The following is a 24051-nucleotide window of genomic DNA, read 5'->3' as shown; positions in this document are numbered from 1 at the left end:
TTATTATTATTATTATTATTATTATTAGCTTATTAATGTTCAATATTATCATTAAATTATTTTAAAGTCTAATATCATCATTATTGTTACATTCGATTAAATTCGGTTAAGTTCGGTATCATTCAGTTAAGTTCAGTAGCATTCAGTTAAATTCAGTTCAGTTCAGTATTCAGTATCATTCAGTTCAGTTCAGTTCAGTTCAGTAGCATTCAGTTCAGTTCAGTTCAGTTCAGTTTTTTTCAGTAATAAAGAACAGAGTCTAACTCCAACTCTGTCCTCTAAAAGAAGAGAAGAAAGATAGACAGAGAATTATTTAATCCTTCTATTTTGTCTTTTGCATTTAAAAAGAAAAAATAGAAAATTGTGGCCATTAAAACTAGAGAATTTGTCACATAAGAACTTCCATGAGTATAACAATTTAATTTTATCAGACTTATTAAAAACTTCCATAATTTGGCACTGAAATTTTGAAATCTTAACTATTACTTTTGTCAAAAATAGATAACGGTTAAATATGATAAAAAAAAAATAGCTTAGTAATTGATAACATACGTATGATTAAAGAGGTTATGAATTCGAATCATATAGGGTGAGATGTGGATTTTTCTTTATTACATTCGTACTCTTTTATACGTGGAGTCCATATTAATACTTTCTGAGGTGGCCTAGACCAGAAAGTCAAACAGAGTAAAGCTAGTAAGGTCATGTTCTTTATGTTCTTTATTACTTAATTTCAGTAACAATCAGTTCAGTTCAGTTCAGTTCAATAGTAATCAGTTCAGTTCAGTTCAGTTCAGCATTCAGTTTCAGTATTCAGTTTCAGTATTCAATAATTTATCATTATTTATTATAATTATTATATATTATTATTATTTATATATAATTTATTATTATTATCATTATTTATTTATAATTTCAGCAATTTATTATAATTATTATAATTTATTATATATTAATTTATCTATTTCATTATAATTATATTTATATATAATTTATGCTTTGACATTATATATATTATCATTATTTATTATAATTATAATTATTTGGTGGAACTTATTTGCAAATTTTGCGAAAAGTAAATAAATATTATATTAATACGTTTACATTACAATGCTCTAAAAAATTAACTGGCTCAACTACCTTAATATCTCAAATAGTGCAATTTTATCCCTAATATTAGAAGCCAATAGCAATTTTACCCTTAACATTGATAAATTGAGTCAAGATTTTGTATTCATATGAAAATTCATATTTAGACGTTAGGAGTAAAATAACCCCGGACCCAAAACGTTAAAGGTATTTTTGTACCTTAATACTTAATTGTAATAAAAAGTTAAGAGTGTGTATTCATATAAAAATTTGTATTTAATTCCATAGGCTTTAAATTATATATAAATTTGTGTTTGTATGTAATTTATATTTTTAATTTAAATTAGACTCATTTTTATTTAATGTCATAGGATTTTATCGAGCCTAGATTTTATTTGATATTTAATTTAGTTTAATCTTTAATAATATGTTTATTTATTATTGATATTATTTTTTTGGTAGAAATATTATTATTATCATTATCATTATTATTATTATTATTATTATTATTATTATTATTATTATTATTATTATTATAAGCTTATTAATGTCCAATATTATCATTAAATTATTTTAAAGTCTAATATCATCATTATTGTTACGTTCGATTAAATTCGGTTAAGTTCGGTATCATTCAGTTAAGTTCAGTAGCATTCAGTTAAATTCAGTTCAATTCAGTATTCAGTATCATTCAGTTCAGTTCAGTTCAGTTCAGTAGCATTCAGTTCAGTTCAGTTCAGTTTTTTTCAGTAATAAAGAACAGAGCCTAAGTTAGTAGCTAGTAAGTTGCTCACGAACGAAAATAACAATAACAACAACAAAGTTTTAGTCCCGAAATGATTCGGGGTCGGCTAACATGAACCATCATATGAAACCGTGCAATCAAGTCGTGTCAGTGACACAAATTCTCTCCCACCACTTTGTCCTATCCACTACTATATTCTCCTCAATCCGTAATAAACTCATATCACTCTCGATCACCCTCCTCCAAGTTTGCTTAGGTCTACACCTACACCTACCCCTCACCACTACATCCCTTTGCCATTCTTCAGTCCTCCTAACCGGCGCATCAAGCGCTCTTCGTCTTACATGGCCAAACCATCTTAGTCGGTTTTCCCTCATTTTATTCTCAATAGATGTAACCCCTACTTTTGTCCTAATTATTTCATTACTCACCCTATCCTTTCTCGCATGACCACACATCCATCTCAACATACGTATCTCTGCCACCGACATCTTATGAATGTGACAGTGTTTCACTGCCCAACACTCCGTACCATATACCAATGCTAGTCTGATTGCCGTGCGGTAGAATTTTCCCTTCAATCTGTTATTTCGCCCAACCAGATTTAATCCTATGAGCAACATCTCCATCTACTTCTCCATCCATTTGGATAATAGATCCTAAATACCGGAAGTACTCCGAGGCCCGAACAATTATCCCGTCTATGGTGATTGTCTCCGTCTCCCTACCCTTATCGTTGCTAAATTTACACTCTAAATATTCTGTCTTACTTCGGTTCAACTTAAAGCCTCTAGATTTATTTCTTAAAGCCTCTAAATCACGCCTAGGGATCCTCTAGAGTTGGTGGAGTTGTAATCATCTCAACCATTAATTGCAAAATGAATGAATGAGATTTAATTGATATTGAAAAGCCTCTAGAGTTGGTGGAGTTGTAATCTCAACCACTAATTGCAAAATGAATGAATGAGATTTAATTGATAAATTTTAATATTTAATTAGTCATTTATTGATCAATCAAATCTCATCCATTAATTTTACAATTAGTGGTTGAGATTACAACTCCACAAACTCTAGAGGCTTTTTAACTCTAGAGGATCCCTGCACCTAAATCACGAAGGAAATCCAATAAAAAAAAGTGAACAAAACCTACAGACTTGTGGGTGGCTTAGGTTTGAATTTATTTCCACTCATAGGCTCGCTACTCAAAGACACTAGGCACCTAAGATCTTATCAAGGCTCCTACAACGACAGCTATCGGATTGGCATGGGAGATCGAGTAGGCAGCAATAAATTGAATCCATTATCCACCCAATCCCTAAATAATTATACTCTTTGCATTTGATATTTACGTTTTACTATGAATAGATAACAAATTATATTAGAACATCTCCAAGACTCTTAGTACTCTTTAAAAATAATATAAATAATTGACTATTAGTGATTTAAGAGTGACTAAAACATTTTATCTCCAACAATACTCTTTATACTCACTCCTTATTTATTATTTTAGCATTACAATTATTAATTGTTGTTATATTTACCAATAGTGTAAGGAGAGAGACTCCTCAATAATAAATTATCAATAAAAATGAATTAAAAAGCACTAAGAGGAGAGGTTCTCTATTAATAGAGATGATGGAGAATCTTAGTGATTTGAGAAGCCACTAAGAGACTGTTGAAGCTGATTTTTTATTCTCCCTCCTTAAATTTTAACTTAAGAGCTAATTTAAGAGGTTGTTGGAGATGCTATCTATATATAATATAAAACAGTAACGATGGAGCTGAGGTGTCACTTTTTTTTTTAACTGATAAAAAATATAATATAATATATAATATATTAACTTTAGTTATATTATTATATTTATTTATAAAAAAATTATTTTATCCGTACTATATCTAAGAGTCCTACAGAATTTAAATTAATCTTTAAAATCTCTTTAATTCTCTGCATATATATATATATATATATATATATATATATAAGTTCTACATAATTTAAATGTGTCCCTAAAATCTCTCTAATTCTCTACATATCTATATATATAATATAAAACAGTAACGATGAAGTGATGTCACTTCATTATTTTTTACTGATAAAAAATATAATATATAATAAATTAATTTTAATTATATTATTATATTATTATATTTATCTATAAAAAGATTATTTAAATTGAATGTGAAAATAAAATAATATTTAATTTATATAGCACCTTTATATCATTAATTGTAATTATTAAATTATATTTTTGTTAATATCTATATATTAAGATGAATCCGTGCGTCGCACAGGTCAACAACTAGTTAATACATAAATTATATCAAATATCTAATAAAAATAAAGACATATAGCACCTAATAAAAATAAAGACATATAGCTCCTAAACTATACTTTGAAAATCAATTAGCTCTTCAAACTACTAAAATCACTATTCAAATCCCTAACCTATATAGAAATCAACAATTCTCACCCTCTTATCTAATGATATTAAAAATTAATATATAATCTAATTCTAATATAACAATTAAACACATAATTAATATTTATATAGGATATAAAATATATACATCTCAGGTCCCAAAAAGGACCCAAGATCAAAAAGAATTTGAACAACAAAATGAAGTTAGAAACTTTATTAAGAAAGTAGATACTCCGACTTTTGCCAATGAAAAATACGAAATAAAATCCAAGATGAAATGAAAAGGTAGAAATCATAAAAAAAAATATATATGTTAATTATGTATTTAATTGTTGAATTAGAATTAGATTATTATTATTTCTTAAGATCATTAGAACATAGGGTGTAAATTGTTGATTTCTAAATAAATTAAGAGCTTAATTGATGATTTTAGTAGTTTAAGGACCTAATCGATTTTTAAACTCTAGTTTAAGGACCAATATGAATGTTATGCCAAAAATAAACAACAAATTTAAAGTTTAAATAATATATTATAAATATTATTTATGACTTCAAACTTAAATCAAGAGGTTGAACCCATCATCTAGTTCAACTTCCGATCCAAAGAGATTATTATACCTATTATACCAACAGGTCATTTTAACTAAACGTATGGGGTCAATAATTGTAAATAAAACATCTCCCAAGTTCAAAGAATCAATAGAATAATCTGATCAATACAAAAAGGCCCTAATGTATCAAGCCAAATCACGCAAAACCAAAATAGGAAATTGCACACACACAACACATACTTTTGTAGATCTGTTTGATTCTACTTTTTGTAACTCATTTTTTACGTTACTCCAAACCGTAAATATAAATTATTTAGCTAGAATCAAAAGCTGTTCATAGCTATATTTCAAAAAAAAAAAAAAAAAAAAAAAAAAGAGAAGCTAATATCTATCAAAGAAAACAGCTGACTAAACAAACATTTATTATTATTTATTATCATTATTGTTCTAAAAAATAAACAGCTGCAAAATTACTTTGCATGCTTATCAATTAGAATTTCTAGTCCATCAATAAATATGGAAAAGAGAAAAAACTGCAATTGGTTCTAAGAAGAGCATATACATGATCAGGTCACTATAAACAGAATAATACACTTGAATAAAGATTGATAAAAATAAAATATTTATATTGGTATCAACATTCAAAAACGCATTCTACTTACTCTACTTCACAGTGCTGAGAGGAAAAACCTGTCTTTTGGGTGCTAATCCATACAGCAATTACGGGAGATCGACTCAGCTTTTCGGTCGAGATCAACGGAACAACAAAGATGCGTATGTGTTGCCATTAAGGTGAATCAAATCCTCATCTGGGAAATACGTATCGAACAGTTGCAGATGCAATCCAGAAACACAGTTCCCATCGTACCTTCCGTTGATTCTTCAACGGCTGAAGATGATAACCTTTCAGCGACGGGAGAAGGATGGACAGACGCTTCTGTGTAAATATACAGCTCTTCCCTGAATCTAGAAGATGTTTCACTTTACAGGCAATAATAATACTTGCTTTCAAGCATCCAATTCCCCATCACCATTTTCTTCCAGACCTGATACGGATTTTAGCTGCTGTTGCATCTGTAGCCAATGGTGAAATCGACAATTAGTTTATCCGTGCACAACTGGTAATATATGTTCCAAAACCATGGTTATAAACAATGCAAACACACAAGAGGCAGGAAAATCAGTTCTTACCTGTACATGTTTCAGTCTTTCGGCATTTAGTTCATCGGTTAAATCTATCATCCTGAAAAATGAGATGAGAATTAGACGAGGTGTCACGAGGAGAGCTAAAAAAACGATGCATCAAAATATCAACCTAGATTGTAGTTCCGATATTTTCGTCAACAGTAGCCGTTCCCTCTCAGAATTTATAGCTTCAACCTGTTGCATAAGCAGTAAGAGACGCAATAATATTTGTAGAACATTAATGCACAAAAGCAACTGGTTTTAAATCTGTTTCATAAGCAATAAGAGACACTATAATATTTGTAGAAGATTAATGAGAAAAGCAACTGGTTTTAATACAATAAGGATACTTAACAATTTTTTCATACATCAAATTAGAGATAGTAATTGTGTCTGCGATCCGAGAACATTACACGAATCCAATATGAATTTAGTGGGTGAGTGTTCTATTGAACATGTAATGAGTCATTTTTGAGTTCACAAGACACCCAAATTTTAAGGTTGGGTTAGAGTTGACCTGCTAATTCGATAATGACACTTATATCCTCCTATGTTTTAATAAATGTCCCTTAATAGAAGTAATAAAATTACAATTGTCACCGGCGAACACGCTTTGAACCTACCATATTTTTATGTATCCTTGATAGAAATAGTAAAATTACACATCTAAACACATTATACATTATACGAACCCAATCTGATATAAATAGAATAGGGGTTTGTTGAGGACTCTGATCTTTCATTTATTTGGATATATTAAGCCCCATGTCATTTATTTTTGGTCTCGTTAAGCACTTACTTGCCAAATTAGTTAGTTGTTAACATTTAATTCAGTTAAAAATACGTTATTCATTTCACCTATATTTGAAATATGGTTTTCTCAGAAACTGTGAATGCATGTGAAATGAACAACACTTTGTTAACCGAATTTTATATTCAAAGCTGACATTTTTGGTCATTTGGAGCCTAGTGTGAAAAAAAAAGATCAGGGGCTTAATGCATAAAAGATCAAGGGATTAATAAACCAAAAAATGAAAGATCAGGGGTCTTTCGAGTTAACATGTCACTCCACAAATGACATAAATATTTAGAAGTAATATACTATCCCCCTATACTTTTAAATGGCACCATTAACAGAGGTAGCAAAATTACACGTAACCCACGAACATGACACAAAAACGGCATTAACCCGGTTGGGTTAACAGAAGTATGACATGAAATTTTTTGAGTTGGATTAGAGTTCGACTCATTTAACACTAATCCGATAATTGACACGATACCAACACAACGCACTAAAACGAATGTTCACCCTTACATCAAATACGACCAACAAACACCTATCTCTCTCTCTCTCTCTCTCCCCACACACACAATAGGGGAGAGAGAATTGGCAGGGGAGGAAGGAAGCTTGGTATACCAAAGAAAAAAAATGCTTACATTTCCATTATTATCCAAGCCGCGAGGCAGAGGTGGCAGCTTTCCGTTTGGAGTGAGGGCCCCTAAAACATTTCAATAAATTGTGAGTAACTACCCACAATATAATAATAACATCAAATACACCAAATATCAATTTTCACATACCATCTACTGCTTCAGCTGGTTGTAAGCTATTCAGCAAATTCACAATAATTTCCTGTCAATAAATGCAATTTCCAAATAACAACAACACCTGGCTTTAGCATGTACATAGTCTAAGGTAATCAAATTTTGCATGGAAAAAAATTAAAATTGTAACTGCCTCAAATACGTCAATCTAAATTCACCTGTTGAACTGATGTCTGCTGAAAAAGAGACTGTAAGTGAGGCAAAAGGAGGGATGGAGGTACACTGCTATTGCTCATATCTTTCGGCGACTGACTTGTTGACTGTAAAAGCAGCAGACAAAATATTTCTTAAGTAACTAAATTGGGGTTGCTAATGCAATGACGAAGGTAACAGATACTTAAACTTCCATGGGAGTTGGGAGAAAGGAGACAAAATTCTAGAAGCACATGCATCATAATTCTCACATCTATTGCACATTCAGCAATTACAAACAACCACACGATTAACCACTATATTCTGTTGTTTGAAAAATCATCCATGTACTTCCACACTTCAATTTGTAGAGAATGGGGTGAAGATATATTCAGAACCTAGAATTAGAGAATGTAGAGGAACAAGGGTTCAATCTACCAACCATTTGCTTGGAGTCGAACATCCATTCACCAACACTGGCAGACTTTCTTAATGGCGACTGAAAATTACAAGAGCACCAAATCAGAAATAGAAAACATACAGAGGTACTAACTATAATCCACAAAGACAGGCAATCTACCTGTGAAGATCGGCGTTGAACTGAACTTATTGGAATATCCTAAGGAACATTCTTTAGTTAGTGACAACCAAAGTATAGGAATTTTTTTTTTATAAGAATTGGGCTTTACCTTAACAAGATCTAAATTTTCTGATGTCACAGAAAACCGCCCCTTGATTTGCACCAGATTAGCCTTCGACTTGTCATCTAAAGAGTCTCTATATCCTATAGTAGGAGGTGATCAAAATAAGAACCATTGCAAAAGAAACAATTTGACAATATTTTGTTAGTATTAGCATTACACTCACATGGAATAAAGAATAACTATGGCACTGGATAAATTTATTACCTCCTGAAGGCTTTATAGGAGCAGATAAACTGTTTGCTGAAGCTCGGTTTGGAAGCATCAGCGGACCACTAAAGCTCGGAGCTTTTCGAACTTCACGAGTGATTTTCTCTGTCGGCTGATTGTCATTCTCAGACCTAATAATTCATGAATATAAATAAGCTTTCAGAAGAATGGAATATAAAGCGAATAAGGTCCAAATATAGGCTAAGAGTACCGGCTTTATAATTTCAACAGAAATGTTCAGGAAAAAAAAAACATACACAGTAATGAAAAACAAGTCAGAATTAACAGAAGCAGAAGATTGAACTCCCTATTGTTCCAAAATAAAAGAATCCTCTTCTCACTGACATTCCAAAAGACGGCTGCAACTAACCACATGTTAAATCAATTGTTCATTTCTACAAAGCTACAGTACAGCATTACCACCTTGTCCAGCTTAGAACCCTTTTTGGATATGACAAAAGAAAATGATAGTGAAGGTAGAAATACCAGAATCAATAATTCACAAGTAAACAGCATGGATTTCCCATGTTACCTCAACAATAACTAAAAGCAACATGTGCACGTGAAAAATTAATACATACATTACATGCTTTACAATCAAAGTTAAGCTGGAGTCAAGCTCATATCTCAACCCATCAGATTATGGTAAATAGTAATGGAACCCATGAAGTTTTGTTATGGAAACAATTTTCTCACAATCACATTTCAGTTTATACCATGAAGTTTAATAGAGACAATTTTCTCACAAATGGACTTATTATACAGCAAAACTAAGATTAGGGTATACAAACCTCTCTAGAAAACGGCCCCTATCTGACAATGAATGGCCAAGCACAGCACCAGGCGTAAGCGGCCCACTCTGAGTTTGCCGGCTCTTCATTAGTTTAGCCATGGCTTGTGATATGTCCTTTTCTGAGGTTGATGCTTTTTCATCATTGTTTACTCCACTTCTGTTCCGGTTTGTTTTATCCATAGAGCCAGCTTCTACTGACTCAATTTTTTCCAGAAACTTTCCCTTTTTGTTCAAGTTGTCATTCTCTGACAGATCATCTAAACCTTTTTGTGAGTTGTACTCAACTTGCTGTATCTCACTATTTGAGTTTAATTTCACAGAATTGGGTTGAGCATCAAACGTAAACTGCCACCAATAAACAAGATCATATCACTGAAGGGTCCAAAATGTACAAGGGAGAATCTGCAGGAACAATATATTATGCAAGGATTGCAAAATTGTCTTGAACAACTAAACACAAATTGATAACCTTATCACTGCCAAATTGTTTCATGCTTTCATCTTCTTCCCTTGTCTCAGGCATATCATCATCATCTCTCACCTGAAAATATAATGAGAAGAACTAGCTTTAACAGAATTGAATAAACAACAAGAACTGCTAGTAAGGAGTACTGTCTTGAAATAATTACATCATCATAATAGTTCACTTACTAGCGAAGCTTGAGCTTTTAAATCTTCAATATCAAAGTTCCAAGCACTAACTCCTCGCTGGTACTCGCTCTGATAATAGTAAGACGAACCGTTACCACAAAAATCAGAATGTTTTGATATAATAATAGGCAGAATGAAGACAAAATTCAAAAGAATTTGATCGTCAATGCCACCAGTCCTAGTTTATGTATTCGCTACTTAGTGCTTGAAACAGAAAGCAGATAAGATACACTTAGCAATTGAATGACAAGATTTAACAAATGTAATTGACCAATACTGTTATTATTGGCAAAAGAACAGTGGAACACATTAGAGCCTTTGAGTGGCATGTACAAGTTAAGAAGTGTGATATCACAAAGGAAGTACGGGAATCTATACGGGATCATAAAGGTAGCGATTTCCTATCTGGTGAAATGAAAATGATATGGCTTCTTTCCATCAATTCACTCTACATCTTCATTTTATTTTGAAGGCCTTCATATTTAGAAGATACACAATTAGATTCTGAAACAAGTATTTCCTCTTATCAAATCACTTCTAGTACAGAGCACAAATGTTTGGATGAAACATTCTGGTTCAAAGTTGCACAAGGAAAATGACACAGTAATCAAGAGTACGAGATAACAGTATCTTTTCACAAGGATTAATAGATATAATATTCTCACTAATGATGGTCAAAGAATAGCACAAATATTATGGGTTAGTTTTGAAGACTAACCCGATAAAATTATTTTATAAACAGTGAATAACAGCAAAAAATAAAATATCAGACATCAAGTCCAAAGGTTAATCAAATCAATGCCAAACTTTCATGATCTAGTCAGGTGATTCTGACCTGTGACAAAGCTTCTTGTTCTGCTGAAGGCATTCTCTTTAGAGCTAGCTGTGCAGCATCCTTAAGCTGCAGCATTATAGCAAAGCCCATTAAGTAACCACATTGAGAGAGAGATATCAAGAGAGAAGGCCTCATAGCACAATGACTACAAACCTGAAGGGCTTTCACCCGACTCCAAAGTGGGGGCAAGTCTGTAAATAACTTCTTCACGGAAAGCTCTGGAGGCTTTGCATGCTTGAAAAATGAGTGCTTCAATAACTTCTCGGCTGTTGGCCTCTTTGTTTGATCTTTTACCAGGCACATTGCAACCATTTCTTTAAAAGACTGATGACAACTGGAAATCCTTTAATAAGAATCTTAATAAATATGAGGGAAACATTGCCATTGTCAATTGAAAAAGAATTACCATAGACAGTGCCCCAACTTACTTTATTCATTAACAAAGGTGACGACTAAATAAAAAATATAACAATCTAGCTAGAAAGAATTCCAGTACCTTTGAGAACTTTTTATCACGGTCATAATCAAGTCCAGGAGGGGCATTCTGTATGGTCATCAAAAGAACCTGCAAGATATAAGAGAACACGGCAAACATCAAATACTTAATAAGAACTAGTTAAATGAAAATTCCTCAAAGTTCAAGCCGTATATTATAAAATATTTTTTTATGTTCCTAATAAATAAAAAATACCTTCATTGGAGGGTACTTTGAGAAAGGAGCATGACCATGTGCCAACTCCAATGCAGTTATTCCAAAAGACCAAATATCAGCCCTACAAAAGAATATAGTATACAAAGAGACAATCAAGCAATAACTCAAATTTGATTCATAATTCCATTAATAAAAAAGAATATATATAAATTATACTTATTTCATTTATCAGGCAGTAAAACAATCAAAAAAACGTTAGAATATGACAATAGTTTGCAAATATTTCAACTCCATTCATGGAAGAGGATAAACAGAAGCAGATAGTGGCATGTAGAACTTATTGAACCTTGTATAAGCATAATAGCGTCAAGAAAATAAGTAGAAACAGTAAATGATTTATACTACTAGTCAGCTGCATGAAATAAAGATGTAATGCAGCAAATTTGATACACTGACAAGTATAAAGGGTGGCCCCGTGCATTATGCGTCCCCACTAAGCGAGGGTCCGGGGAGGGGTCCCACCACAAGGGTGTACCGGGGGCAAGCCTTCCCCTGCCAATTTTTTGGCAAGAGGCCGCTCCTAAGACTCGAACCCGTGACTTCTCGGTCACACGACAACAACGTTTACCGTTGCGCCAAGGCTCGCCCTCATACACTGACAAGTATCCAGATGCAAAACTTCTGACACCCATATCAAAATAGATAATGAGGCAAGGATAAGCAAAACCACACAAGTGTACCACACACCACCAAGGATCAAAGGATCAAAACTAACAAACTACCCTTCCACATTCTCAATCGAGGAGCATACATTCGAAACCTAATAAACAAATACATTTTGAGAAACTCTTAATTCACAAAGTAGGTTTAGATGATAAAGCTCACTTGGAATTATATCCACTTCCTGGCTGTAAAACCTCTGGTGCCATCCTGCAATTAGATAATAATATACATGGATCAGAACTTTTTTCTTTTCATTTTTGATAGAATGAGAAAAATCCTACCTAAAAAATACAACTGCATAATAAGAAAATATTGTTGGATGAATATCAAGACATACCAACATGGAGTCCCCACAAACGTATTTCTAGAACGTTGTCTGTCACCTGCATCAAACATGCAAGCTGAAACACCGAAGTCAGCAAGCTTTACAATCCCATTGCTGTTCAGTAGTATATTTCCAGCCTAGAATCAGAATTAGAACAAATAAAGTTAATGGCCGCCAGGTAACATAGAGCTTACAATAGCCAAACGAAACTAAGCCATTAAAAAATATAAATCACAAAGTTAATGCCCAAGAGACCTTAACATCCCGATGAATATGGCCTTGCCGATGTAGGTACTCTAAAGCCTTTAGAGTTTCTTTAAGAATGGAACCAATAGCAGCCTCTTCAAACCCATCTGGATATGCAATCTTCATGAGATGCAAACAAGAACCCTCGTCCATAAACGGCATCACTACCCATAGATTTCGGTCAACAACAAATGAACAATATGCCCTAATCACGTTTGGATGATCTATCAAACTCATGGTTTGAGCTTCCCTTCGTATATCATCCTGTCAAGAAAAAAAAATTGAGCATATGCAAGAATTATACATATAAAAAAAAAGGGCGGCCCGGCCGCACTACGCGTCCCCGCTGAGCGAGGGTCCGGGGAGGGGTCCCACCACAAGGGTGTACTGGGGGCAAGCCTTCCCCTGTCAATTTATTTGGCCAGAGGCCGCTCCTAAGACTCGAACCCGTGACCTCTTGGTCACACGACAACAACGTTTACCGTTGCGCCAAGGCTCGCCCTCAAACTTAAATGAAAAAAAAAATAGCATCATTTATATAAACTTACTCAAACTTAAACAGAAGAAAAGAGGAAGTATCTTGTTTGAAAATCTAAAAATAGATTTTACGACCTTTCACACAATTTTAAAGCAAGGTTATACAAGCATATATTTGTCAGTTTCTTCTATGGTAAAGAAGGTTATATTAATCCATCTCTTTTTTTTCCGGACTCTGCTTCTCAAATCCTGGTCTACGTGGCCAAAAAAAAAAAACTGAAAGTATCATTCTCTTTATCCAAATCTTTAGACACGTTCCTCCCTCTGCCTCTACTCTTTTTTTACATAATAAAAAAAGAGCAGTTTCTAGGGGATGGTCTCCACGGTTTTGCTAACTGAAACAGGTCTTGGAAAAGAGAGCCAACTTTCACAAAGACGCAGATCCCCAAACATAGGCAAAATGCACTTTTACTTGATCCCTTAACAGCAAAAGATAGTGGTATCTATCATGTAAGATTTTAACATGTTACTCTTAGCTACCATGTAAAAATTAAAGATGAACATGAAAAAGCACGAGTATGACATCAGATAAAGGGGTGGAACTGCAAGAAAAAAGTTGCCAATATGCATATAAGACTTCCCTTCATTTTTTTTTTAGTCATTTCCATGCCATTAATGAAGTTAAGTCCCTTAACAATAGTTGTGAAAGGCGCAAGGGGGTGGTCCTGGAACCTAGGCGCAAGGCTCAGGAGCGCGCCCGAGCGACACAAGGCGCACCAAAACAAAATAACACATAAAATTATAAATAACAGCACTTAACATTTCCAAAATGACATAAATAGTCAAATAACAACAATTTTAATCATAAAATGCAGGAGATAAATTCTAACTACTCAGACAGAATTATAATTCATAATAAAATTTAAATTTAAAATAAAGACCAGAGTTCAAATTCAACTAAACACTAAGTTATTAACTAACAGAATAATAACTACTTTTCCTCAAGCAAGAGTAGTAAACTCTTTAGTCTTTATAGTACCTATTAATCATCAAAGTCACCATCATCACTATCATCTCCTCCATCATCATATTTATCAATCTCATCATCATCGTCATCTTTTTCTTTCTTTTTCTAATTTAATCTGAGCCCTTAATCCTAAAGATTTCCTATGGCTGTGATTAGAAACTGAAAAAACCCTAAAAACCCTCAAACCCCTACAAATGCGCCTAGGCGCACCTAGAGTCAAGGCGTGAGGCACTCTAAGGCACACGCCTGGCTGACATCGCCCGCTTCACACCTGTAGAGGCGCTAACCTCTGTGCCTTGCGTCAGGTGCGCCCTTAACCACTGAGGGTATATGCACTATTATGTTTGTACAGATAGTTTAATCCTTGTTTATCCATTCAATAAGTTTCCATTCCATTTTCAAATCCTTCTCTCTGTCATTCGGGGTAGAGACTGGCAGCTAACTAAGGCTCAAATGTTATTGGCGCAGGTATCATACTCACAAATCCATAGGTTGCAATATTCTAACTTGAATTTCTTTAAAACTATGGAAAATGTGAAGATTCATCTTAGGTAGACATGCAATCTGCATTGAAATTATTGATATTCACAAATAAAAGCTCAGGCCAATCTCAAGCTCATAACTGAAGTTTGAATTGTGTTCCTATAGTTCTTTCCTAATCCTAAGCTTCAAATATGTGGACAAATAAGTTCCTATGATTAATGTATGACTAGAATTCAAGATCCAGGATGAAATTAACAATTCTTAAACATGATATTGGAGCTTTTACTTTATTGAAATCAGTAATTTTTATGGAAAACAGTAATGAATCCAGATCAAAGTTTGAAGTTCCAAAAAAACAAAAATGAGGCCAGAATATTGTTGTCAAGTCTACTATGTATAGATTACACGTATAAAACTTTTCATTCAAAAAGAAAATGTGCAAAACTTGTTCTCTATGATATAATTTAGTCACACGCGCACCAAAAAAAAAAAAAAAAAACTTATTCTGTATAATTGTCCCACGCCATAACTTATATCAATGTAATTCTATATTTATTGAAATTTACAGTTCTGAATCCATTAGGTTTAGGCTTATAATTTGCATCTATAGGCCAGTGGTTCTAGTAATAAGTCCAGAATCGTAACTGAGACGAAATCAGCCTACCAGTACTAGTTGACGCTTCATTAGCTAACCTTAAGCTAAAAGCACGCAATTCAGACATTGACAAACGCCAATTCAGTGCACAAATAAGACGAACTCGTAGCAGTCAAATCCAACTAGAGAGTTGTATACTAAACACTAAAATCAAATGGAATCGAAGTCCCTTATGCAATCAAAACTTGAACGCGATCTCAACTCAAAACAAAGGTAGCTAATCAAATTAAACCTAAATAGAATTGCAAAACAGTTCGTCAAAAATAGTAAAAGATTAGTCAAACTGACCAGATTGCTATTGCATCGATCGAGATCCAAGCACTTAACGGCGACCATCTCGTTGGACGGAAGATAGATCGCTCTAAACACAGTTGCACTAGCGCCATAACCAACCTCTTCTAGGAGCTTGTAGTCATTGGAATTCAAGGAGAAAGTCTTCTGACTACCCTTCATCCTCCCCATACCCCTTCAAAACCGCCCTGAAAACCACCGAGCACCACCGGAAAACTGCTTTCAAGCAATCGAGAAAGCAGTATATGGATTGAAATTATGGAGTGTTCAGAACCTCTTCTGTTTGGATAAAAAAAACTTTCCAGGGTTTTCTTTTCATCCGTTGACCGCTGTGAGTTTAAATAGGAAAAGGAAAAGAATCGAAATTTTATACATTGGAAGCTGACGTGGCACGGTGAAAGTAGGCTGCTGAGTGATTAGGATACCCGGTCATTACACGTGGATGGTCAGTTTTTGGTCCTTGATAAGTTAATGGGCTGATTTATTTTGTAGTTGTTGTTTTTTTTTTTGGTAAGAAGGGAAGAAAAAAAAACAAACAAACAAAAACCTAACCCGGGATCAGTCTAGGAAGACTGACCCCAATCCTATCCTCAAGAAGAGAAGGTAACAGAAAAGAAGGAGGAACAGAAAGGGTAGAAACACCTAACATCCCCCCATACCCAGCAGCTGCCAAGCGATCCGCCACGCGGTTTTGCTCCCTATAAATATGGGAGAAGGTAAGAGAATCGAAGGCAGGACGAAGCCTCAAGATGGCTTTAATAAGATTCTGACTCTTAAGACAAACAGCCTGTCTATCCGAAATCCTGTTGATAGCCTCCAAATTGTCAGACTCCACCGAAAGTCTTTTAACACCCATGCGAATGGCGAGTTTAATGTCAGACAAGATCCCCCAGAGCTCTGCAGTAAAGGAGGAGTCCGTACCTAAGTTATGGGTAAACCCAGCCAGCCAGGCGCCACCAGCATCCCGAAGAACTCCACCAGCAGCAATTCTGCCATTACTAAGGCAGGAGTCATCCGTATTCAACTTGACAACCCCTTCCCTGGGCTTCCTCCAACCAACTAACTGGACCTCTTTAACCGGGGAGGGGTATTTTGTAGTTCTTTTTAATAACTTTTTACTAGATAAAAACATTACTACATGTTTCTTTATTTTATAAAATTATTTATCAACTAGCATTGCCAAATTCAAACAATATAATGGAATTTATAACATTGTCGTCAAGGATTTTACCCTAATTTTGGCAGTTGTGTTAAAGTAAATATTGCTAGATTGATTCTTTTTGTAGTTTTTTTCTAAATAAGTAATTAATATCTAGAAGAAAAATCAGATCAATCTTATAAGAATCCGCTCATAAATTAAATTAGATTATCTAATTGAACGAGATTGAATGATGTAATAAATAAATAAAATAATATTTATATATAAAATAATATAATTATTTTAAAATTATTTTTATAAATTATGTATAAACAAAAAAAAATTATTAACTTGAAACTTAAATATATAACGGATAAATACAATTCAGAATAACTTGAAATACGTTAATGCATTCTATGTTATGTCATGAGATCTTTTTAATAGTATATGATGAATGAGAAATTTTTTGATAACAATATGATGAATGAGAAATCGATACTCACTTAAAATGATTTTTAAGAGGATAAAAGGAAATTAACCTTCCTCATCCTATCTAGAAAAAAAAAATGAAAATTTCACTAGTTTACAAATAAAAGGTTTTAATAAACTTTTAATTAATTACTAGGAAAAAGACTCTCTCATGCACAGAGATACATTCAAAGCATTATTAGATTAGAAACGCACATATATGATATGTGTGACGTGAATGTCATACTGAAAACAATAGAAAACATTTGATTAAATTTATAAAACGACCCTTTTAGTTTTTTTTATAGAAAAAATAGGTCCTTGAATTTTTTACTAAAAAATTGTTTATATTTATTTAAATTTTTAAAAAATTATCCTTTTAATTTTTATAAAATATGAAAAATAATTTATTTTTTGTAAATTTTGTTTATTCATTTTTTATATAATTTATTTATTAATATAAAATATGTTTGTATTAACATTTTATATATTAAATAACTAAATTATAATTTTAACAAACATTAAATGTAACATGTAACAAACACTAATTATAATATATAATAGTAAACAATTAATAATAATTATTAGCAAATAGTTAATAATAAAGCTAGTGATCAATATTTTTTAAGAGAATGAATCCAAACCCACAATCTCCTTAAAACATCTCCGATATAAACAATTTCAAAAGTTTACAAAACCTAATACATTATTTTCTTAAAAAAAATTTAAAAAAAACACATTATTCTAAAATATATTATTTTATTTTTTTCTTATCCACATCATTTTAGCAATTTTTTTAAAAAAAAATTATCCAATACCAAACAGATTCAAAAGTTGTCATTATACTCTCACAATTCATTATTTTATGTATAATTTATTTTAGTTATAAATATTGTATACACCTAGTAAACAATTAAATCATAAATAGATAAATTAAAAGTAGGGATTCCAAAAATGATAACATTGCCATAAACAACTCTTATTAATAGAAATCATAAATAAATAGATAAATTAAAGGTTTAATATATCACTTGCTCTCTGAACTTACCTAAAAAGTTTAATTGGCCCACTAAACTTTCAAAGTGTTTCGACAGCTCTCTGAACTTGCATAAAATATTCAGTTAGTCCCTTCAACTTGCATAAAATATAATCAATTGATCAATCACTTGCAAAAAAAAAATTTAAATGCGGAAAATATATTATACGCGTCTTAAAAAAATTAAAACAATTAAGATCAGAGTATTGGGGTTGTAATATTAGAGAATACAATGTTTATGGTTGAGCAAGTAATAACTTAATTTTTACTCTATTATTGAATTATGTAATAATATTCTAAAACACGTGAACTACATTTTCCACATTTAACTTAATTTTTTTTTTTGCAACCGAGTGACCAATTGATTACATTTTACGCAAATTCAGGAAACTAACTGAACATTTTATGCAAGTTCAGAGAGCTATCGGAACACTTTAAAAATTCAGATGAACAATCAAACTTTTTGGATAAATTCAGAAAAAATTAAACCTAAATTAAAAGTGCTCAGAGTGCCAAAAAGTCATAACATTATCATAAACAACTCTTATTACTCCAATGGAAGCCAAAAGATCAAACTTTTGTTATCGATCTGTATCTTGGCCGAGCTTACCCCACTTCCAAGCTCTTAGACCGTTCGTTCCATTCAAGATGGTTCAACCTTGAAACGGTTGAACCAATAGTAGGTCCAGATGAAGATACATTTCTCTAAGAACGTGATGGGCGAAAGAAACCGCTTTGGCTTACTACACTCATTCTATACTAGACGACTTGAGCACCGATTTTAGCCCGTCTATTTACTTAATATGAACCTCTGCAGTGAATCCTTTCTCTGGAAGCCCTGGAGTAGAACAATAAGAACGTACCAATACCAAGGTATATTCGAGAACAGAGATGTAGCCGATCTATAAGATTCCTTTTCTCCAGCAAGAGATCCTCTGATAGCGTAGAAAGAGTAGAGGGGTTAACAATTACAGTTCAAGTAGTAGTGTTCCACTCTTCGATTGTTAAGCGATCTCGTACTAAATGCAAACACCGTGTGCGGCCAACGATTCATTTCGGGACAACGATTCATTTCACAAAGAAGCCCGAAATAGTCGATGTCCTGACACTCTAAACCAATCCCATCCAATCCCAACACTCTAAACGGCCTTGACATTCCAAGCACTCTCCTTTTCAAACATCCCCATTAGAAATGGGGTTAGAGGTATACCAATTATCAAGTAGAATCAAACATACACCTTAAACTATTAAAATATTTAATGCATTCTTGGATATTTAGTTCAATTGTTTTTTAAATGTATAGTTCGATTTTTTAAAGGTATAGTTCAATTGTTAATTGTTAATTGATGATTGTTGTTAGTCAATTTAGGGCATCATTAATTCAATTGTTAGTCAATGTAGGGCATGATTAATTCCGAGATAATTAAAGATTGATTTTGATTTTGGTAAGATCTCATTAGAAAAACTCTTTACATCCTTATACTTTTTTGAAAATATACAGTAGTTCAACTTTGAGGAACGAATCAAAGAATTAAACCATGGAAGGGTCAAAATTGGAAAATTCCACAAAACAAAAGTCTCCTTTAGAACAGTCTGAGTCGTCTCAAGCTTCTAGCTGAAGCTTTAGAAACCAAATACCCCACACCAAAACACATCACCCAAACACCCAAATCAACGGCCCATCTCACACCTTCCATATCCATATCCATCATATCACAACCCGGCCCACAAACTTCGCCGGAATCTCCTCCGTCGGAACCTATATTCCCGTATTCACAGCCACAACAGTCCTCCTCCTCCTCCTCCTCCTCCGCCGCTTCCTCATTCTCCTCCGGAATCACCTCTAATCTTCCTTTCCTAGTTTTCTTTTTCTTCGACGCCATCTCCACTCTCCCACTTAACGCCGTATGTCCTTTTCCCTGTCCCTCCACCGCTACACAAACCTCCGCCACCGCCACAGCACCACCGTCCTTCTCACTCTCTACCCCGCACTCACACTCTAATCTCCATTCCTCTTCGCCGTCCTTCCTGAAAATCCCCTCCAGTATCTTATCATCTCTCGTGAAAACTTCGAATCGGATCCCGCCGGCTGCTGAAACGCGTGATCTCGATCCGAAAATCGCCTCCCCCGCTTTCGTCTTCACGTTAACGACTCGATGGAGCGTCACGAACGCGGAAGAATCAGGACGGACTTTAGAACCGTCGATGAGAAGCTCGGCTCCGTTAATGCGAGGAAGGAAGAGAAGAGTGAGGGAATCAGGTAAGGATTTGCGCGGCTGCAAACTAGAGAAGCGGACAAAGAACGCTTTGATCATTAAGGTATTTCGGCTCTGAGGACGCGAATTTTGAAAATGTGAACTCCGGCACATTTTTACTTTGGTTTAGGATCTCCGGCTACCGGTGAGGATGAGGAGTAAATAATGAATGAGTTTGGAACTTGTTGAGGAGTTGGAACTTAATAATATGGAGAGGGAAGTGGGCGGCTGGGAAGTAGTGGTGCTTCGAATTCTAGGGGAAAGAGCACGCAGTTTTTTGTTGCTGACGTGGATAAAACGACAACGTCTTGGTTTTGGGGAGCGAGGTAGCCACACGTTTCATAGGAAAGTTGCCGCGTGCTTTGAAACTAGGCATTCAGATTTGGCTGGTTTTGCATGCCGTTACTATTAGAAAAACAAAAATACATAAAAAAAAAATACTCATTATTAAAAATAAAAAAAGGCAAAAATAAATTGTATGAGTTAGACCCGGCAAAGCGACATACGACACGAACACAACATGCTTTTTAGTGTTAGAGTTTTATGACACGATACGATATGACATGTTAATTTTCGTGTCATTTTCGTGTCAATCCGAAAACACGAAACTGACACGGATATTGAAAATTATTGTTATATTCTCTCGTGTTTTTATGTCACTTTATTAATAAAGATAATAAAATTATAATTATTAATTGCAAATATTGATTTGAATTTCCTAAATTGTTATAAACACATTACATGACCCTCTAACATGATATTATCGAACTTTTCGATAATTATTGTTAACATACTAATCTAAAAATGATATAAAACGTTTAAAAACAGTACCATATCTTTTTATATTTTTAAGAGTTATTATTAATATATATGCATAACAAAATTACATGTAACTCAAAAACACGATACGAAATCGACACTAACCCGAACAGGTTAACACGACTTTGACACGAAAGTTTTTGGGTTGGGTTTGGGTTTACTCTTTTATGACACGAACCCGAAATGACACGACACGAACACGACTCGAACACGATAATTGTCAGGTCTAGTATGAGCCCTGATATCTTTTATTATTATTATTATTATTATTATTATTATTAAGTTCCTTGTCACGTATTTAGGGCAAATTATTAGAAGCATCCGATTCTTCATATCAAATGGAAGATCTTCTATATATATTTTCACATGTGTAATATGAACTCACGTATATTATAAAAAATCTCACTATTTTAATTATTACGTGGGGTTACAATATACATATCCAAATGTAAATTGGAGGTCCTCCGATTGACATGAAAAACTTGATACTTAATATAAAAACTATGTATTTAGATACTTTAAACTTTTGATTTTTTTTTGTTATATTAAACCCCTGATTTTTTTTGTTATATTAAACCTCTAATTATTAAAAATATAAAATTCGGTTAGTAGTATTTTGTATTACACCTACAATTGAAATTTGTACTTTTCATCATTTGGAAATAGTTAAAATCAGTTTTTAATATGTGCAATAGTATAGGAAAATTGTAAAATTTTATTTCAAAAAAAATATAATTTTATTCGATCTCGGCTGAGTTTTTGGAACGGAGACTGGATAAAACCGTCGATTGCTGAGCAGGTCGAAATGGACAGACGAACCTGTAATAATCACCATGATTTAATTGGGGACTTCCTCAATGACACTGGTTGGCACGACTTGCCTCCGCTCTCACAAGAGATTGTAACACTGATCTTGGAGGTTCAACAAGGAGGCGAAGAAGAGGATATCTGCGTCTGGCGCCCCTGCATTACTGGGCTATTCTCTGCCAAACTGTTCTATGCCTGGATGAACACTGATCACACGCCAAAAGCTTGGTGTCGGTTTATATGGCGGACATACATCGCTCCTTCGCATTCAGCTACTTGCTGGAAAGAATTCTTGGGGGGTCTACCTACTCATGACCGACTAAGAAGACGCGGTTGCATTATAGTGTCTCGTTGTAGCTTCTGCGCCGCAGCTGAGGAGAGCGCGGACCATCTATTCGTTTCTTGCCCATTCTCTAAACAGGTATGGCTGGCAATTGGCTCTCTTTTTGGACGAAGCATTGACACGACGTCTTCGGTCAAATGGTTAATATTAGAAGCACTAAAGCAGAAATTCAGCCCCCAGATAACAGCCTTATGGTCAGCTGCAATAGTAAATGTGATTTGGGTTTTATGGTTCACCAGGAACCAAATAATTTTTGACGAAGCTACACCGTGCATCTCGCTAACTCTGCGCCGAATATGGAACCTTATCAGTGAGTCAGGAAGAATGGATGTTGGGGCAATGTGGAACTCCACTGTTGAAATACAGATAATAAACCAGCTTGGGTTGTCTCAGCGCTTGCATCGTGCTCCTCGGGTCATACCTGTTTACTGGCAGCCGCCACCGGTAGGTTGGATAAAAGTGAATACTGACGCCTCAGTCACGGGAAGATCGGCGGGTTGCGGTGGAGTATACAGATCACAACATGGCATGTTTATGGGAGCTTTCGCTTATCCGACTGATCATTCAATAGCTTTCGCTGCGGAATTATCTGCAGCCATTTCTGCGATCAACATCGCCTTTGAAAGAGGATGGTTCAACTTGTGGGTAGAAAGCGACTCGTTATATGTGGTTCGGCAGCTCAAATCACGTGATCAGCAGGTGCCGTGGGCTCTGCGACAGGCTTGGAACAAATGCCTCAGCCAACTTGATCTAATGTCTGTTGTCATCACGCACATCTTTAGAGAGGGAAACCAAGTAGCGGACTCTCTCGCCAACTTTGGTCGAACAGCTACTGGTATGGTTTGGTGGGATAGCATTCCTATGTTTTGCACTTCATCTTATTTTTGTAATCTAGGTGGGCGAGCTAATTACCGCTTCACCTAGTCAGACTCCTTTCTTTTGTTCTTGTACCCTCTTCTCTTTCCATTTATAATAATTTTGGCATAGGGTACAGGCTTACGAGTGGAGGTGCCAACCTTATTGGGATGTCCGCCCTCTGCCTCCTCTGATTGCCAGTCTTCAAAAAAAAAAAAAAAACATTGATAACATCGGGATATTATCGCGAGGACCAAAAGAGATAATCGCCTCAAATATGCCACGTGGCATAGGAAACCGCCCGGCGGATCCCCCTGGGTTAGCTCTAAGAGATCCGCTGGCGGATCTCTAAGGCGAATCTCTCCACTTACTTAAGTAACGGCTAACCGTCAACTCAGCCATAATGATCATTAAATGAATCATTAATAGTCTTAACCCGCCAGGTTAAGCGTAATTTGTAACCGCCATTAAATGAGCATTAATGGAGACTCTCTAGTTACATAGGAGTTACAAATCTATCTACTATAAATAGCC

The 24051-nt window shown here is 34.2% G+C and overlaps 2 protein-coding genes across 2 annotated transcripts; both read right to left on the bottom strand.

Annotated features, from left to right (window-relative positions):
• Positions 1–5210: 5210 nt before the first annotated feature.
• On the bottom strand, positions 5211–16117 carry LOC136210939 (serine/threonine-protein kinase BLUS1-like). Its single transcript, XM_066002411.1, has 21 exons — positions 15794–16117; positions 12873–13127; positions 12630–12754; positions 12455–12499; positions 11609–11690; positions 11414–11482; positions 11071–11241; positions 10918–10983; positions 10083–10151; positions 9901–9972; positions 9430–9776; positions 8636–8769; positions 8417–8511; positions 8308–8346; positions 8170–8226; positions 7754–7855; positions 7572–7623; positions 7428–7489; positions 6121–6185; positions 5997–6048; positions 5211–5879 (listed from the first exon to the last, which is right to left on the bottom strand). Exons 1-21 carry the CDS (start codon positions 15965–15967, stop codon positions 5814–5816), a joined length of 2199 nt encoding a protein of 732 aa, XP_065858483.1. The 5' UTR covers positions 15968–16117; the 3' UTR covers positions 5211–5813.
• Positions 16118–19858: 3741 nt separating this feature from the next.
• LOC136215022 (uncharacterized) lies at positions 19859–20943 on the bottom strand. The gene has a single exon (XM_066002910.1). It carries the CDS (start codon positions 20805–20807, stop codon positions 20022–20024), a length of 786 nt encoding a protein of 261 aa, XP_065858982.1. The 5' UTR covers positions 20808–20943; the 3' UTR covers positions 19859–20021.
• Positions 20944–24051: the final 3108 nt, after the last annotated feature.

The sequence above is a fragment of the Euphorbia lathyris genome, chromosome 1, assembly GCF_963576675.1.
Source record: "Euphorbia lathyris chromosome 1, ddEupLath1.1, whole genome shotgun sequence".
Taxonomy (NCBI): domain Eukaryota; kingdom Viridiplantae; phylum Streptophyta; class Magnoliopsida; order Malpighiales; family Euphorbiaceae; genus Euphorbia; species Euphorbia lathyris.
Note: the sequence above shows the minus strand (reverse complement) of the source record. Positions and strands in the feature narration are given on the sequence as shown.

Coding starts and splice junctions, on each gene's coding strand:
- LOC136215022 (XM_066002910.1), bottom strand. CDS start 20,807: ATGTGCCGGAGTTCACATTTTCAAAATTCGCGTCCTCAGAGCCGAAAT.
- LOC136210939 (XM_066002411.1), bottom strand. CDS start 15,967: ATGGGGAGGATGAAGGGTAGTCAGAAGACTTTCTCCTTGAATTCCAAT. Junction 11,691..12,454: donor GGAAGTGGATATAATTCCAA/GTGAGCTTTATC, acceptor ATTCTTTTGTAG/GGCTGATATTTGGTCTTTTG. Junction 7,490..7,571: donor ACCAGCTGAAGCAGTAGATG/GTATGTGAAAAT, acceptor GAAATGTTTTAG/GGGCCCTCACTCCAAACGGA.